Source organism: Mercenaria mercenaria, chromosome 1 (assembly GCF_021730395.1).
Source record: "Mercenaria mercenaria strain notata chromosome 1, MADL_Memer_1, whole genome shotgun sequence".
In the NCBI taxonomy this organism is placed as follows: domain Eukaryota; kingdom Metazoa; phylum Mollusca; class Bivalvia; order Venerida; family Veneridae; genus Mercenaria; species Mercenaria mercenaria.
In genome coordinates this window covers 60096462-60114934 of record NC_069361.1, presented here as the reverse complement: position 1 = coordinate 60114934, position 18473 = coordinate 60096462, and the positions used below count along the sequence as shown (strand labels likewise).

The 18473-nt window shown below is 38.2% G+C and overlaps 1 protein-coding gene across 7 annotated transcripts in view; it reads right to left on the bottom strand.

Annotated features, from left to right (window-relative positions):
* The window catches only part of LOC123536308 (leucine-rich repeat-containing protein 74B-like), a 68584-nt gene that overhangs the window by 6221 nt on the left and 43890 nt on the right, over positions 1-18473 (bottom strand). For 6 of the 7 annotated variants that reach the window (XM_045319407.2, XM_053549021.1, XM_045319387.2 and 3 more), the window contains exons 10-11: positions 17961-18056; positions 12441-12710 (exon numbers count right to left, since the gene is read on the bottom strand). In XM_045319407.2, the coding sequence (XP_045175342.2) occupies positions 12441-12710; positions 17961-18056 (366 nt within the window). Of the gene's footprint in view, positions 1-4887; positions 5085-12440; positions 12711-17960; positions 18057-18473 lie in introns of all 7 variants that reach the window. The other variant, XR_008371933.1, reaches the window with a different exon arrangement.

Here is an 18473-nt window from a genome sequence, read left to right as displayed (position 1 = left end):
GATGGGAAAATTCTATAACTGACTCATACGTCTTACCAAAATTGTTGGTCCTTTTGTACTTGTTTATGTCATTTATTCATTCAGTTAGCTTTTATTAGCGACATAGCATTTGAATAACTGATTTTTGTTGGCACTATCAAACTTGATATTTGCCTTTTTTCATCGAGTTGCATATAAACAGTCGTGAAATTAGAACAGAAGTCAGTATATTAGTAACCAGATAAGTGAACCATTCCTTTTAAAAGCTCTGTTTTGAATTGTCAGATCAGAAGACAGAAAACAAAGCTTTAAATGGGGCCTAACTATTTAGCTAACTATCTTGCTTAATTAACAATATTATGCATTCATGCACTTGCAGCCTATCTTATGTAGAACTAGGCATGTGCGTTTGAATTTTCAACGAAGATTGGTGTTGGCCATTGCTTTTCGTGGCCATTCCTCTCCCATTGGTGTTTTAGACAGGAAAATTTCACTGCTACGGTTGAGAAAAGAAATTTTAAAATGGGAAACATTTTCAGTAGGAAATACCACGATGTACTCTTAAGATCAAAACCTCTTGAAACTGAACCCTACGACAGTGTATGTATGGATGTGTACATTATTTAAATTATTCTCAAAATATAAAGACATACTATAATGTATTAGTTTTGTAAAGTAGAAGAAAGAAACAAACAATCATTTGGGCGTCGCCTTGGAACTGTCATTGACAAAATCTCCACTAGGGTATAAACTTGTTAGTACATACAGGAAGGTGATAAGGTGTACACGTCGTGGGTTAATTAAACACTATATATTAAACCTGTCGCTTAACGTATTTCCGGCAGATCATGGAGCATGGCTTCCACGAGGATGTTTTGGGCAAGTGCTAACGCATATATCATTTGTGAGGTGTGCGTCAATGTCTGCCGAACTGAAGCAGTCTTCAGCATGCATTGATCATTTACTCAGTTTTAACACATTTTTTTCATGGTCATCTGCAAGGACATGTGTATACTCATTTAAAAAAATATTGATTTCAAAATTGTTAACAGTAACAGCCTTCATATTGATCAACATATGAGTGTATTTCTTTAAAGTATACATCCCTATTTTATAAGAATATATATTTAAAATAATCTAAAATAAATGCTTGATGACCATGCTTGGTATGCCGGAAGATATATTTGAACATGTACAATTGTAAAATATGAAAACAGTACTTAGAAACAAACAGTATTTCAAAATTAGCAGTTAAAAGTGTTAGTCCAAACTGCAAACATCCAAGAAGATTAAGTCATCCAAACCGGTGTACACTTGTTATCCAAACCGTTACATTCATGTTTTTACTACACAATACGTTTTTGTGTCCTTTTGAATCTTAGGTGTTTTGTACATATCACAGTTTATGCATACTTATACTAGAGATTATCCTAAAGTATATTTACATCCATTTAGTCCAAATATTTCAATTTAACAGGTAGTAAAAATGAAATTTTGGAACATCTGACCGAAAACTGGACAATTTCCATGAGGTAATAAGATATATCTATGCTAAATATGATTCCAACCGCCATATCAGTCCGGTGATTACTTCTTTAGATATTACCGCGATTACTGAACAAAGTTTGGTAACGAAACATAGCTAAGCGTAGTAAATATCTTCAAGAACTTACATGAAGTTCCATTGTTTTTTTTTTTATTTGAGCGGCCATATTGAACTGATCCAAACACACGGCTACCGGTGTAGTTACCATACAGTGCTGAAGACTAGGTTCGAGACCATGTTTTGGAATCGTGTACATCGGACGAACTGAGGAAAAAACTGTTGACAACAAAGAATTTAACACTTGAGCGGCTCCAGGAAGTAGCTCCGACATTTGAACTATCAGACACTCGTGCAAAACTAATGTCACAAAAGTAAGAACATTCCTGCGACGAAGATGAGGTAAACAAACTGCATGCCAAACCCAGGAGACAAGGTGGATCACGGCAACCAACAAACCAGCCGAGACCACAGCGCCAGCAAAACAACCAGCGTAGACCACAGCAACAATCAAGACAACTAAACAATAGCACCGCGAAGTGTTACCGTTGTGGTGACACTGGGCATTACGGAAGACAGTGCATAAAAACAAACGGAATAACATGTCATAAATGTGGTGGATTAAATCACTTTGCAAAACAAAGCACGTGAACTTCTTAAAAACAAATAATTCTGATGGATATAGCAGTGAGGAGACATTCACACTCTCTGGTAAGAATGAAGCCACTTTCAGAATTTTAATTCAAGACAAAAATGTCGATATTTTGATTGATAGTGGGTCTTCTGCAAATATCATAGATCAAAATTTGTTTAACAAGTTGAAAACAAAACAAACACCCTTGTTGCCCTCTTGTGCAAGAATATTTCCTTACAGTAGCAAAAACCACATACCATTGGCAAAACTAATCTTAATGTAGAGATAAACAATGCCATTCATAGTGTAGAATTTCATGTTGGTAAACCCCTGTTAGGCCAAGCAACTGCTTTTAGATTGGGTTTGTTGCATATAGGTCCCAATTACCAGAGCAGAAGGTTAACTCACTAGGATCTGTTAAGTCCGAATCGGAGATTCTCTCAGAGTACGAGGATAGATCCCAAGGGTTAGGACGATTAAAGAATTTCAAATTAAAATTGCATATTGACGAAACAGTTCAGCCGGTAGCTCAGGCTGTTCGGAGAGTACCTTTTAAGATAAAAAAACAAATTGAAAATCAGACTGATGGGTTAGAAAGGTTAGACATTATCGAGCAGGTTCAGGGCCCGACTCCTTGGGTGTCCAATTTGGTCCTAATTCCAAAAAAAGACAATGACGTTGTCGTGATAACGTTAACGTTGCCGCCAATTTATGTATATGTCGGACGTCAGATATTGACGTCATGTTGTTGAGTTGTTTATGCAGAATTGAATAACGGATCGAACTGTTAAGACGCGTAGTACTCTATCTTACAGAAATTCCATTATCGTAAGCACATTTTTTGGTGCCGTGACCAAACAACAAAAATGAATTAACAGAAGCATATAGCACAGAGAAATGCTCAGAAGAATGTCATAGACTATTATTTAGCGAGAATAGAAGACGCCAAAAGCGCCGAGAACATTTCACTGATCGAGTTCAACGGAATATTTGAAAAACTCACGTTAAAAGTGAAACAAATGGAAGAAATGAACGAGAAGATTGCAAATCTTACGGACAGCGAAGAAATTAACGAAGAAATTATACAAACCGAAAAGTATATGCTGGATTTAGACCTAAAAATGAGACACCTTAGTGACTTCAGAGATAAACAGATTCGTACAGATGTACAACAACCGCAGTGTTTCCCCATTGATAGTCAGTCAAGTTTTCACGTCGAGTCGCAGCAGACATTTTCCTCTGAATTGTCGCAGTCCGCAATTGACAGATCGTTACAGAGCACTTCCGGTTTTTTAACAAGCACAGTTGAACGTAAACGCACATCCTTTCGTCAGTCAGAATATAAGTAACAATTCATTTCAATTTCATAGACTGCCAAAGTTGTCTCTACCAAAATTTAACGGTGATATTCTTAAATGGCAAGGTTTCTGGGATTCCTTTGAATCAAACATTCACCTGAATACCAATCTCACAGACGTACAGAAGTTTACATATTTACAGTCTCAGCTAGAGGGCGCTGTAGCACGTACTATAGACGGTTTTGCCTTAACAAATGCCAATTATTTGAGAGCCATTAGTATACTTAGGGAAAGGTTTGGACAACAGTATAAGATTGTACACACCACCATGCAGGCCTTGATACAACTACAGGCACCATTTAACACACTAAGTAGTTTACAAGCGTTCCATGACAAAATGGAAACGTACATTCGAGGGTTAGAATCAATGGGGCAGAATCAAGAAAGTTACGGAAGCCTGTTAGTGCCAATAATTTTAGACAAAATGCCACAAGAGGTCAGAAAAAATCTTGCACGAGAACACGGTGACAATAACTGGAAGTTAGAAGAACTTAGGAGTGCACTGAGGAAAGAAGTCCGGATACTTGAAGTCCGGATACTTGAAGTCAGAATTCAAAGCTACACACCGGATATAAACGATTTCATAGCGACATCGTCTGTTTACACTGGAGCGTTATCAAGGCAAAGAAGAAAGCAAAATAAAGACAGAACAGAGACAGATTTCAATACAAACAGAAAATATAAATCAAATTATATCATTTGTACATTCTGTGAAGAATCACATAAATCTATTGACTGTACAAGGTTTCCTGATAGGCTGTCAAGAATGCAGAAAGTGAAAGAAAAACAATTGTGCTTTAATTGTTTAAGAAATCACCGGGTCATAAACTGTACGTCACAAAGAAGATGTCTGGTTTGTAAAAAGAAACATCATACTAGCATATGTAACAACAAGAATAAAGAACACTATATTCCCCACCACCCTGTGCGAAAGGAATCATCTACCACTCCTATTCGTATCGTGTATGACTGTAGTTGTAAACAGTCATCTAGTCTAGCCTGAACTACTGCCTGGAGTCTACAGCACCTGTGTTGAATGAATTAACGTCTATATTGATGCGATTTCGATTCGAAAAGTACGCTGTAGCCACATACATAGAAAAAGCTTTCCTTCATGTGGGACTACAAGAAAAAGACAGGAATGTTACCCGGTTTTTGTGGCTCAGTGATCCTAGTGATCCTAAATCCCAACTTTGCACATACCGATTCAAAGCAGTGTTGTTCGGCGCGACGTGCTCACCGTTTATTCTTAACGCCACTATTCTCAAACACCTGGAATTGAACAAAACCAACAAAGCAGCCGAGATTATAAAGAGAGATTTATATGTTGACAATATACTCTCTAGTTTTGAAGAAAAAAGGGATCTACTCACCTATTTCCGTGATGCACGTGATCTGATGAAATGTGCCAGTATGAACTTAAGATCGTGGTCTTCTAACAACTCCGAACTAAAAGCTATCGCCACACAAGAAGGAGTCATAGATAGAGATGAAGTAACCAAGGTACTAGGTATGTGCTGGAAACCGGAAACAGATACCATGGCATACAGACATCTCAAGATACCATACTCTGTAACCAAGAGGGACATTCTAAGATATTCATCACGGATTTATGATCCACTAGGTCTGTTAAGCCCGGTAACAGTAAGAGCAAAATTACTTCTTCAGCAGTTATGGAAAGATAAGTTTGATTGGGATGTACCCTTACCATTAGAGGTGCAAGATAAATGGAACCAGCTAGCTGAAGATCTGAACACAGTTACAGACACAGAGTTTTCCAGACAGTACATACGACAGTCAAAGCATAAACAGACCATAAATAATTCAAGAACAGAAAGTACTCTCCATGTATTTGTCGATTCCAGTCTCAAATCATATGGTGCAGCAGTATACATAGTGAACGCAGATGGATCCAGATTGGTGATCGCGAAAAATCGGGTAGCTCCCGTGAAACCCATGACATTACCACAGCTCGAACTTATGGCCGCAGTAGTCGGCGCCAGATTAGTTCAACACGTACAAGAATCCTTGAACATTTCCGACGTCATCTGCTGGTCCGATAGCCAGATTGTGCTTCATTGGTTATCAACATCTAAACCACTGAAACGGTTCGTGCAGAACAGAGTGATAGAAATACAAACACTTACCAAAAATTACCCATGGCACTACTGTCTAACATATGATAATCCTTCAGACCTTCTAACTCGTGGTATTCCTGCTGACCAGCTCTTACAGAACGACCTATGGAACAGTAGGCCGTCATGGATACAAAACCAGTCCAACTGGCCTGTTTGGAAACCAACAAAGAATCAAATGCAGACGACAACAAAAACGCAGACGACAGTTTCGGATATCTCGTTTCCCTCCGATTCCACAAAGATGAGCGTAGTATGCAGTATAAAGTGTAGCACAAATGAAGGCATCCATCAAGTAACCAACATAGAGAAATACAGCAAATACTTCAAACTGTTACGTGCACTGCCTACATATTACGATTCATAAGCAATTGCCGAAATACACAAACAAAACTTACCGATGAATTAACGACAGCAGAAATCGAAAGTGCAGAGATAAGGTGGCTAAAATGTTGCCAAGAACGTACTTACCCAGATGAGATGTCCAGTTTGAAGTCCAATACCACCAAAAGATTACCACTTGTCAAACAATTGCGTTTATTCGTAGATAAAAGCGGTATTATTCGTTGTGAAGGACGTATACATAACGCGCCATTATCCGACGTCACCAAATTCCCCTATTTGTTACCGAAGAGACATCCACTTACACGCCTGATTGTACTAGACACACATGAGGACCAGTTACATGCAGGAACGAACGCTACTGCTACCCAGTTAAGGCAGAAGTACTGGATCCCAGCTATCAGGCAGTGCGTAAAATCTATCCTCCGGAAATGTACAATATGCAGACGAGTACAAGGAAAGCCGTATAGAGCGCCAGATCCACCACCATTACCAACAGTAAGAGTAGAAGAGTCTCCACCTTTTACTGTGACTGGAGTTGATTTCATAGGTGCGTTATACGTAAGAGACCATTCCGGAAGCGTAATAAAAGCATATATATATGTTTATTCACATGTGACAATTCTCGAGCCTTACACTTAGAGGTTGTACCAGACCTGTCCAAAGAGTCATTCCTACTATCTTTTAGGCGTTTCGTAAGCGGGAGATCAGTTCCGAGGGTCATGATGTCAGACAAGGCTACAACGTTTACAAGTGCGCAGAAAGCTTGAAACATATTTTCCAGTCAACTCAAGTCAGAGAAACATTAAGCAGAAAAGGCACAGAATGGAATTTCATTCCCAAACGAGCACCATGGTATGGAGGATGGTGGGAGCGACTAATAGGTCTCACAAAATAACGCTGAGGAAAGTTCTAGGATGCTCCCTTGTTACCATGGAAACACTTCAAACGGTAGTTACGGAGATCGAAGCCATGCTGAACGACAGACCGTTAACACAGATGTCATCAAGTGTCGATGACATGGACCCACTAACACCGTCACACCTTCTCTATGGCCAGAGACTGACGTCACTTCGTATAACACAACTACCTTAGACTTTGAAAATTCATTCAGATCTGACGAACTTTCTGCGGTTACAAAACAAGTAAAATTACAATCCAAATTCCTTGACCATTTCTGGAAACGGTGGAGAATGGCGTATTTAACAGCACTACGTGAATCTCACCGTAAATCAGGAACGAATGAACGGATGACAGCCGTGGGTGACGTAGTACAAATCCACGATGAATGTCCACGGAACCGATGGAAACTAGGCGTTGTTGAGCAGTTAATTACCGGAAGAGACGATCGTACCCGAGCTGCTACAATTAGTAAGCACAGACGTAAGGTTATGTGTTGACATCAGAAATGCAAACAAGGCCATCATAAGGGAAAGGTTTCCCATGCCAAACGTGGAAGATGTGCTGATGCAAATGATTGGATCAGTTATATTTTCAAAACTTGACCTGAAACAGTCCTTTCGTCAAATAGAATTAGATGAAAAGTCAAGATACATAACGACATTTGTCTGCCATAAAGGTCTTTACCGTTACAAAGTGCTTAATTTCGGTACAGCCATGGCCCCAGAAACCCATCAGAAAATTATTTAATAATTATTACAGGACATCCCGAACTGTAAAAATATTGCTGATGACATCATTATTTTTGCAGACTCGGTTGACAAACACATTAAAGCTCTTTCAGCAGTTTTGCTAAGGTTGCGCGACAAGAAAGGAAAAAATGTGAATTCAGTAAGTCCGAACTGAAATTCATGGGCCATATTCTGTCTAAAGATGGCATCAAGATTGATGACGCAAAAGTCAGGGCTATCAGAAATGCTGAACCGCCCACAAATGTCACCGAGGTCAAATCGTTTTTGGGACTGGTCACATTTTGTTCCAAATTTGTCCCAGATTATGCTACCTTGTCTGAGCCCTTACGTAAACTCACAAGAAAGAAACAACCTTGGGTCTGGGGGTTGACCAACAAAAGAGTTTTGACAAACTCAAACAATGTCTTATTAGTGCAAAGGTTATGTCCTATTATAACGCTGAAGCGGAAACAAGACTTGTAGTCGATGGATCCCCTGTTGGTGTTGGCGGGGTTCTTGAGCAGAAACAAAGGATGGTACTTTCAAACCCGTAGCCTCGGGTGCTGTCCGAAGTAGAACGCCGGTATTCTCAATCTGAGCGTGAAACATTAGCGGTCACTTACATGATTCTCAGGTTTCATGTATATTTGTGGGGAATCAACTTTACAGAACTTTCAGATTGTAAAGCTCTTGAAAGAATATCGAATATTTGTCAGGTTACCTTAACAGGGCGGATATTTTGAGTCGAAAACCAATCAAAGAAACAGATGATGCAACCTGCACCCAGACAGAAAACTATGTACACTTTATTGTAAGTAGTTGTGTCCCTATAGCTGTGACCTTAGATGAACTTCGGTAAAGTTCTGAAAATGATCCTGTCTTAAAACAAGTTCGCACATGTTTTCTGAAAAATAATTGGGTGAAATCTGACAACCAATTAAAACCCTATTTTCAGGTCAGACAGGATTTATCAGTTAAAGGTTCTCTTATCTTGAAGGGAAATAAACTCTGCATTCCGGAGAAATTACAGTCACGTGTGTTGCAATCAGCACATTCTTCACACATGGGGATTCTCAAAACAAAAAGGCTAATCAGAGAAAAAGTTTGGTTTCCAACTCTAGACAAACAGGTTGAAGAAATGATAAGGTCATGTCATGCTTGTCAATTGGTATCACCTTCACCCCAAGAGCCTCCAGTTATCATGACAAAATTACCTACTGGTCATTTCAAAGACCTAGCAATGGATTTCACAGGCCCATATGGTCAAGAGTCATTATTAGTCGTGATTGACTATTACACCATGTACCCTCTTGTAGCAATTATGAAATCTACTACAAGCAGGTCAACAATCAGTCAGTTAAATAAATGGTTTTCTATGTTTGGTTATCCAAATTCCATCCGGACAGATAACGCACCCAACTTGTGCAGTGATGAGTTCAAATCTTTCCTCCATGAACATGGAATCAAGCATTGTAGGTCCACACCCTATTTTCCAAGGTCAAATGGGTTGGTAGAAAATTTCAACAAGTCATTAAAGAAGTGTATTCATATTCAGAAAACAGAAATTGGAGGGATGCATTAAACACATTTTTGTTGCGTTTTAGGGCAACTCCACATTGCACAACAAATTTCTCACCAGCATTTTTGATGTTCAACAGAGAAATCAAAACCAAAATTCCACAGTTGGAAAAAGTTCATGTTAACAAGAAAGTGATAAGGCGAGATAGGCTTCAGAAAGATAGAATTCAAAATTGGGCAAACAAATATATGTCAAAGGGTTACAAAAAATTCAAAGTGGGGGAGAAAGTTCTCATTCGCAGGCATGAGAAAAACAACAAAATGTCACCACTTTGGGGGAAAGCAATCTATAAGGTCGTAAAACAAACCGGTACAGCTGTAAAGTTAATTAGTGAGAGAGGAGTCATTTTTTACCATAGAAATGTGAGTCAAGTGAAAAGTTACATTGATAAACATTTATAAAAAATAAGTTTCAGGATGGTACAAATTAGATTTGTGACTGGACGGAAATTAAATAGATTAGAAGTTGGAATCTATATAATTAAATCAATTATGTTATCATTTCATATATTTTGTGTTGTGAGAAACAATTTAAATCAAGGGAGGATGTAGTGTATAGCAATGACAGTTACAGACACACCCAAGAGGCGGAGTAAGTTATAACCATTTTAATACTCTCTTATATATATGTATTTGTATCATGTAGGTAGTTAGTTTTACGTATATTTCTCCAAGAATAAAGTCAAATCATAACCGACTGGCTTTCTCTTATAATCCTCAGATAAATATGTTACAGTCTGATTTTATAGATTTTGTTGTCAATAAGAACAAGACGGTTATGATGACCCTATATCGCTCGCCTGTGAAACTTGGGCTTGAAATCATCAAAATAAACATTCTGACTCAAGTTTCATGAAGATAGGGTAAATAAACGTGGCCTCTGCAGTGTTAACAATCTTTTCCTTTGATTTGAGTGGTGACCTAGTTTTTTACCCTACATGACCCAGTTTCGAACTTGGCATGGGAATCATCAAGATAAATATTCTTACCAAGTTTCAAGAAGATAGGATCATAAATATGGCCTCTATAGAGTGTTAACAAGCTTTTCCTTTGATTTGAGCGAGTGACCTAGTTTTTGACCCCCACATGACCCAGTTTCGAACTTGGCATAGAAATGATCAAGATAAACATTCTGACCAAGTTTGTATCAATTCAATGCATACATGAAACCTCTACATGGCTGAAAGGGCCAACATAGAAAATTTTGCCCCATTCAGGGGCAGAAACTCTAGAACCCATGATGGAATCTAGCCGGTTTTCGAAAGGAACCGATATCTTATTGTGACTTAAGTTGTGTGTAAGTGTGGTTAAAATCAAATGTCAAATGTCACTTCTATCGTATTCACAAGGTAAAAATTAACAAATTTGGATCTATCAGGGGTCAATCAGGGGCCGTAACTCCGGAACCTATTATTAAATCTGTAGGATTCATCAAGGAATCCAAGATATATTGTTGCTAAAGATATTTTGCAAGTTTGTATTAAATCAAACCGTAAATGAAGTCTCTATATGGCTGCAAAAGCGAAAATATCAATGTTTGGCCCTTTAAGGGGCCATAACTCTAGAATCCATACCCATGATGGGATCTGGTCAGTTTTCGAAAGGAACCGATATATTATGCTAATACAAGTTGTATGCAAGTTTGGTTAAAATCCATCGCAAAATGTGGTCTCTGTCATGTTCACAAGCCAAAATAGCAAATTTTGGCCCTTTAAGGGGCCATAACTCTGGAACACATGATGGGGATCTGGCCAGTTTTCAAAAGAAACCGCGATATTATGCCAATACAAGTTGTATGCAAGTTTGATTAAAATTGATTGCAAAATGTAGTCTCTCTTTCGTGTTCACAAGAAATTGTGAACGGACGGACAGATGGACGGACGGACGACGGACGAAATGCAACGCAAAATCACAGGTGACTACGTGACAGTGAGCTAAAAAGACTTTTTGATATGCCTAGAATTCCATCAAATTACCGTGAACGTGGCATTGGCATGTTTAATGCTGGTACAGAGACGAATGAGGTTGCTAGGGTTGTTGGCAGTTCTAGTCGTGCTATTCGAAACCTTAGGCAACGTTTTCAAGCAACAGGTCGTACGGAAGATTTACCACGTAGTGGACGTCCGCGCGTCACGACGCCTGGGCAAGACCGCTATATCATGAACACCCACTTACGCAGTCGTTCCCAAACTGCCACTGCCACTGCTGCTAACGCCCCTGGTACACATAACAACCGACCGAATGTCTGACCAAACAGTACGCAATCGTCTGCGCGAGGGTGGTCCAAGTGGACGTCGTCCTTACGTTGGCTTACGACGTCACAGCGTAAATCGTGTTAATTGGGCACGTACACACCATTGCTGATTAAGGCAACAATGGACTAGCATTGTCTTCTCCGACGAGTCGACATTTTCTATTAATCGAAGTGATGGCAGGGTTCGAATATACCATAAAAGAAATGAATGTTATGCCGACTGCTGTGTTCTTGAACTAGATCGTTTTAAGGGTGGTGGTTCCGTCTTGGTTTGGGCAGGCGCTGCGCATGGTTTTTGCACACCTCTGGTCATGATCGATGGGAATTTGAATGTACAACGCTACCGAGATGAGATTCTTGCGAGGCACGCCATCCCACTCTTTCAAAATAATGCCAATATCACTCTGTTTCAACAGGATATATAATGCTACAAGCGATACATCAAGAGATACTGTGAATTTCCTCAGAACGAATAACATTGGATTTATGAATGATTGGTCCGCCAAAAGCCCAGATCGGAATCCCATCGAACACCTGTGGGGTAATTTGGACCAGCGTGTTAGATGTTCCCCTATTTCACCGTCGAACGTCAATGAATTATCACAAGCCTTAATTCTGGAGTGGAACAACATTACACAGGCCGAAATCAACACACTTGTTGGTTCCTCGCGCCAACGATGCCAGGAAGTCTTCGATGCTCAAGGTGGCCATACCCGGTATTAATGTGTGATTTGGGTGTACGACCCCTACCACATTTAATCAACCACTTCATCAGTTTTCCGTATACGTAGAGCGACAAAATTTTCCACACAAATTCACATTGAAATACCCTTGAAATACATATAAAAATATGTTAACCTTTTTATTCATATTTACGTATATCTGCACAGCGGAATTTACTTATTTTGTTCAGTATATATTAGTTGTATTAAACAAAGTATAACTATTCTTGCTTTGGTGTAGGGAACTAATTAGACGATACTTACCCTTATCCCTTGTTTAAGCTCATGTAAGTCTAAAGAAAGACTTCCGTCACGATCAAATGTAAGCAAAAGGTCAACTAATCGATATCCAGCTTGATCAAGCCATTCTTTCAATTTTGTCATTGGATCAGCTTGGTGATGAGCCCAAGGATCGTATTTAGCGTTTCGGAATGATGTCACATCCAACATGACGTTGCCGTACAGAACGGTCATCATCTTTTGTTCTGTCATTTCGTCTGCAAGTTTCTTGAAATCAATCTTCACTGTCAAATTCTAAATCAAATGAGAATATAAACTAAATCACACCACTAACGCTGTTGAATAATCAAAGTACTGAAAGTACAGAAAGGCTTGCTACCAAGAAACATTGAATGGAAACAGTGCGGAAAAGAGCAAACTCTGAATTCTAACAAGACCCGATTCATTTTCCTATAAAACAAAGAAGGCTGAAAACTGTGTGTAATTATACATTCTTATAGTTCAAACATCTTTTTTATCCAATGACAAGCGAAGGATTTTCAAAAAAGTAACCAACTTATTTTCATATTGTTTCATAACTGAAAAAATTGGTCCACTTAATCATGAAGTAGTACAAAATTTATGAGTATTCATTGTTCCGCCTACTCTGGATTTCACGCCTTCAAGGAGGCGGAGCAACTGCTAAAACAGGGACTGCATGCAAGAAATAATGTGTAACCAAGTATATAACTATCAAATTGTGTTTTCTCTTCTTTTTAATGCAAGTTGTACTTTAACAGTTCAAGTTTAATACAGCATTAAATGACTGACCGGGAAGTGCACTAATTGTTGCTATTTATATATATCCAAATTTTCCTATTGTTCATTAAATTCAAATGTAAAATGGAGGTCAATTACCTCTACTGGTCTAAAAATAAACCAGAGTGCGCTTACTATAGTGTTTTATTTTTATTTTTAAGTATTATGAGTTAAACCTGCATATTATATTTTCATTGTAATATTGTGTTCTACACACTACTCGATAAGTGAGTCGTCTACTATGTATTTGTAATTACATCCACATGATTTTGTGTAAAACCAATGTTGGCCACACCTCCCAGGGAAATCCAAATTCAAATCTCAAGGTCACCTTTGCAAAATAAAGCAGAAACGGATTATTAATAAGATATTGTAAGAAGTCACAATGTGCAAATGTGCAAATTAAAAAAAAAATCTTTCTACTGATTTAAGGTAATTTCAAAGAAGGGTTCCCTGAGTGGTTTAGTTTACTTGAGACGGAGATGTCGCTGATTAATGAAAAGAGGCGTTTTAACTATAAGTCGGTTATAGATACACTTATTGACATTCTAATGCATTAAGTTTTGTCTTCACTACGCTACGCTCCGTTTCGGCAAACTTAATTGCATAAAAAAGTCAATAAATGATCTATAACCTATACTAATATGCTTTTCTCTATTAAAACACTCTTACACTAGAATGACGTCATGTTATTTCTTAAACAATTCATTTTTCTGACGTCACAATTATTACGTCATATTAATATGTAGCGTCAAACGGCATAGCGGGGAGATGGAAAAGAAATCAACAGAAATCAGGCAAATATTTAATGGCTATCGTCAAGGACGTACATAATAATCCTTGATAACGTGTTAGAATCGAAAGAAACCAACGGAAACCAGGCAAATATTTACCGAATGTCGTCAAGGATGTACTTTAAAATCCTTGGTAACGTGTTAGAATCGAAATAATATAGATCTATCTCATTTAGTGATTTGGTCTTGAAAAAAAAATGATTGTTTGTCGTTCAGATGCGTCTAATTATATCACTCTGCGCTGAGCCTTTGTGATATAATTCTTTCGCATCTGAACTCCAAACAGTGATTTTATTCAGCGACAAATCACTAAATGTGATATATTATTTCTTAAATATTATTGGTTTTCCGTACTATCTTGATACATTTGCCAAAGGTGTTGTAAGGGTATTACAGACTATAGATGGTGAAAAAAAAACACTTCATTTGGGATAACACAATTAGCTACACAAACAACACGTAATTCTCATTTTGGAATCTGAAAAAAAAATAATTTTAACACGGCCCGATTTGTTTTCCTATTAAACAAAGAAGGCTGAAAAAGGTGTGTTATTATTCAACAGTTCATTTTTCTGACCTCACAATCATTACGTCAAAGCGTTAGACGGCACAGCGGTGCGCTGGAAAAGAAATCAACAGAAATCAGGCAAATATTTGATGGATATCCTCAAGGACGTATATAATAATCCTTGATAACGTGTTAGAATCAAAATAATATATCCCAAACAGTGATTTGTCATTCAATAAAATCATTGTTTGGAGTTCAGATGCAAAGGAATTATATCATCTAACAGGAAAATTCAGGTTCCAGGAACACATCTCTTATCAAACCGTAACTCCATAGCAGTGTATATACAGATGTGTACATATAGCCATACCTACAAAATACAGAAAAGTAAAACATGCAGACAACGAGGAAAAAATGAACAAGAGAGTCATGATGACCCTGGATCGCTCACCTGAGTAATATGAGCTATATGTTTCAAATGTCAAACTGATGATTTTTAGAAAAATTTTGGAAGATTTTCCTATGTACAATCAAGTAACCCCTGGGGCGGGGCCAATTTTACCCCTGAGGTCATGATTTGAACAAAGTTTTTAAAAGTCTACTAGGCAATGTTACATATCAAATATCTAAGATCTAGGCCTTCTGCATTTTTTTAGCAAATTTATGAAGATTTCTCTATGTACAATCAAGTAACCCCTGGGGCTGGGTCAGTTTGACCCTGGGGGGTCAAGATTTGAAAAATATTTGTAGAGGTCCACTAGGCAATGCTACATGTCAAATATCTAAGCTGTAGGCCTTCTGATTTATTTTTAGAAAATTTTGAAGATTTTTCTATGTACAATCAAGTAACCCCATGGGGCGGGGTCAATTTGACCCCGGGGTCATGATCTGAACAAATTTTGTAGAAGTCTACTAGGCAGTGCTACATGTCAAATATCTAAGATCTAGGCCTTCTGGTTTATTTTTATGTAAAATCAAGTGACCCCTGGGGCGGGGTCAATTTTGACCCCAGGGGATATGATTTGAACAAATTTTGTAGAGGTCCACTAGGCAATGCTACAAGTGAAATATCTAAGCTCTAGGCCTTCTGGTTTATTTTTAGAAAAATTTTGAAGATTTTCCTATGTAAAATCAAGTGACCCCTGGGGCGGGGTCATGATTTGAACAATTGTTGTAGAGGTCCACTAGGTAATGCTACATGTGAAATATCTAAGCTCTAGGCCTTCTGGTTTATTTTTATGTAAAATCAAGTGACTTGAATGTGATTTGAACAAATTTTGTAGAGGTCCACTAGGCAATGCTACAAGTGAAATATCTAAGCTCTAGGCCTTCTGGTTTATTTTTAGAAAAATTTTGAAGATTTTCCTATGTAAAATCAAGTGACCCCTGGGGCGGGGTCAATTTTGACCCAGGGGGTCATGATTTGAACAATTGTTGTAGAGGTCCACTAGGTAATGCTACATGTGAAATATCTAAGCTCTATGCCTTCTGGTTTATTTTTAGAAAATTTTTGAAGATTTTCCTATGTAAAATCAATTGACCCCTAGGGCGGGGTAAATTTTGACCCCCGGGTCATGATTTGAACAGATTTAGTAGAGGTCTACTAGGCAATGCTACATGTCAAATATCTAAGCTCTAGGCGTTCTGGTTTATATTTAGAAATTATTTGAAGATTTTCCTATGTAAAATCAAGTGACCCCTGGGGCGGGGTCAATTTTGATCCCGGGGTCATGATTTGAACAATTTTAGTAGAGGTCCACTAGGCAATGCTACATGTCAAATATCTAAGCTCTAGGGTTTCTGGTTTTTGAGAAGAAGATTTTTTAAGTTTTTCCTTTCGGTTGCCATGGCAACCAGAGTTCTATATAGAATTCAATTCTTTGAATAATTTTAAAAGGGGCCACCCAAGGATCATTCCTGTGAAGTTTGGTGTAATTCTGCCCAGTGGTTTTGAAGGAGAAGATCTTTTTACAAATTGTTGACGGACGACGCATGACGGACATCAAGCGGTCACAATAGCTCACCTTGTCACTTCGTGACAGGTGAGCTAACAATAAAAGGAACACAGTCGGGCACCGTCTTGCAAAGGACAATGGCAAAAACACCACTGACGAATTTAAACCAGTTAATGCTGCGCTTGTAACCTCATCCTTTGCCAAACCATGGTTCTAAAGTCAACACCGTATAGCCAAGTTTTAAGGGGTACAAACAAGAGAGGGAATTATTGCAACGCAACATATACTTCCTGCTGGTTAGGAACATTGCAAACAAAATTGAGGTATTATATAGAACAATAACCAGAAACAGAGGAATTTAAAAGGAAAAAGAAGTAAAGAATGTGAAAAATATTACCCTATGTTGCCAAATTAAACCTCCGTTTATGTATATACTCTCGGCTTTTACTCTTGAATTTTGGTAACGATTTTGTATAGGTTTTAGAAGTGGTCAAAACTAGAATCTACCAACATTTTTAAAGTCACCTTATTTTTCACCAACGTTTCAGCTACATTATTCTTGCCTACCTAGCGGGGAAAGTATACATTTGTCCGAGCACACGCCGGGGATAGATATTCCTGTCTTTCCCTAGGGAAAAACCTTGTCTAAAATAGCGTGCACTAAGGTGACGTCACATAGTACTGGTACCATTGTGACGTCATAAACTTTATAAATAATGTCAGAAAATACCCAAACCTATTTGTCTCCACGATCTATTTTGAACATGATAGGCAAGAAAAATGATCTAACATGTCTTCCTGTGTAAGACAGCTGTTTTCCCTACCCTCAGACAGCATGGATAAAAAACCTCGCTAACGCTCGGTTTTCCACTCCACACTGTCCCTCGGGTAGGGAAAACCCCGTCTTACACAGGTAGGCATGTAAGATCCTTATATTCTTGCCTACCTAGCGGGGAAAGTATACATTTATCCGAGCACGCGCCGGGGATAGATATTCCTGTCTTTCCCTAGGGAAAAACCTTGTCTAAAATAGCGTGCACTAAGGTGACGTCACATAGTACTGGTACCATTGTGACGTCATAAACTTTATAAATAATGTCAGGAAATACCCAAACCTATTTGTCTCCACGATCTATTTTGAACATGATAGGCAAGAAAAATGATCTAACATGTCTGCCTGTGTAAGACGGCTGTTTTCCCTACCCTCGGGACAGCATGGATAAAAAAACCTCGCTTACGCTCGGTTTTCCATTCAACACTGTCCCTCGGGTAGGGAAAACCCCGTCTTACACAGGCAGGCATGTAAGATCCTTATAGCCTTCTTCAAATTAGACTTAATAAAGGAAGTGACGTCAACGTCAAACGACGTCAATGACGACGACATCAAAATGTTTGAAAGAGTTTAGCGGAAAAAAAACATAATTACAATTATTTTAACTCTATATACATATGTTCATGTAAATACTTGACTGTATAAATAAATACTTACACCAAAGTTAAGATATTTTATGCTGCCGTGCTCGTTTCTGTCAGCTGCCACCAAGACTACATAACCACCTTCCCCTTGGATTTGATTATATCCTACCTGTTAACAAATATAGTGATTTAAAAACTTACGAGATTGTAGTAATAATTGTATTTGTTTGCCATTGTTCAAATATAATCACCAGTCTGCATTTCCGTTTCACTTGTTTCCTTTCTACATAATTACGTTAAACGTCTTATTTGAAAAACACCCAACCCAAAACCATAAAAATATGTAAATTGAATCTTATCTTGTTATCTCTGTTTCTTCTTGTTACGTTTAAATTGTTTCAAATTTAGAAATGATAAAACTAAGTATTGATAATATATTTTTAATATATATCTGTTTCGTGTGAGTGAGAAGACCAAGCAAAAAGCAGAAGACTCGATTTGATTGATCCCGTAAATGAAATGTGGTGAAATATGCAGCACTTTTCGCGATCCCCTGTACTCCTTAAGTAGGTGTACAGGGTCAAAA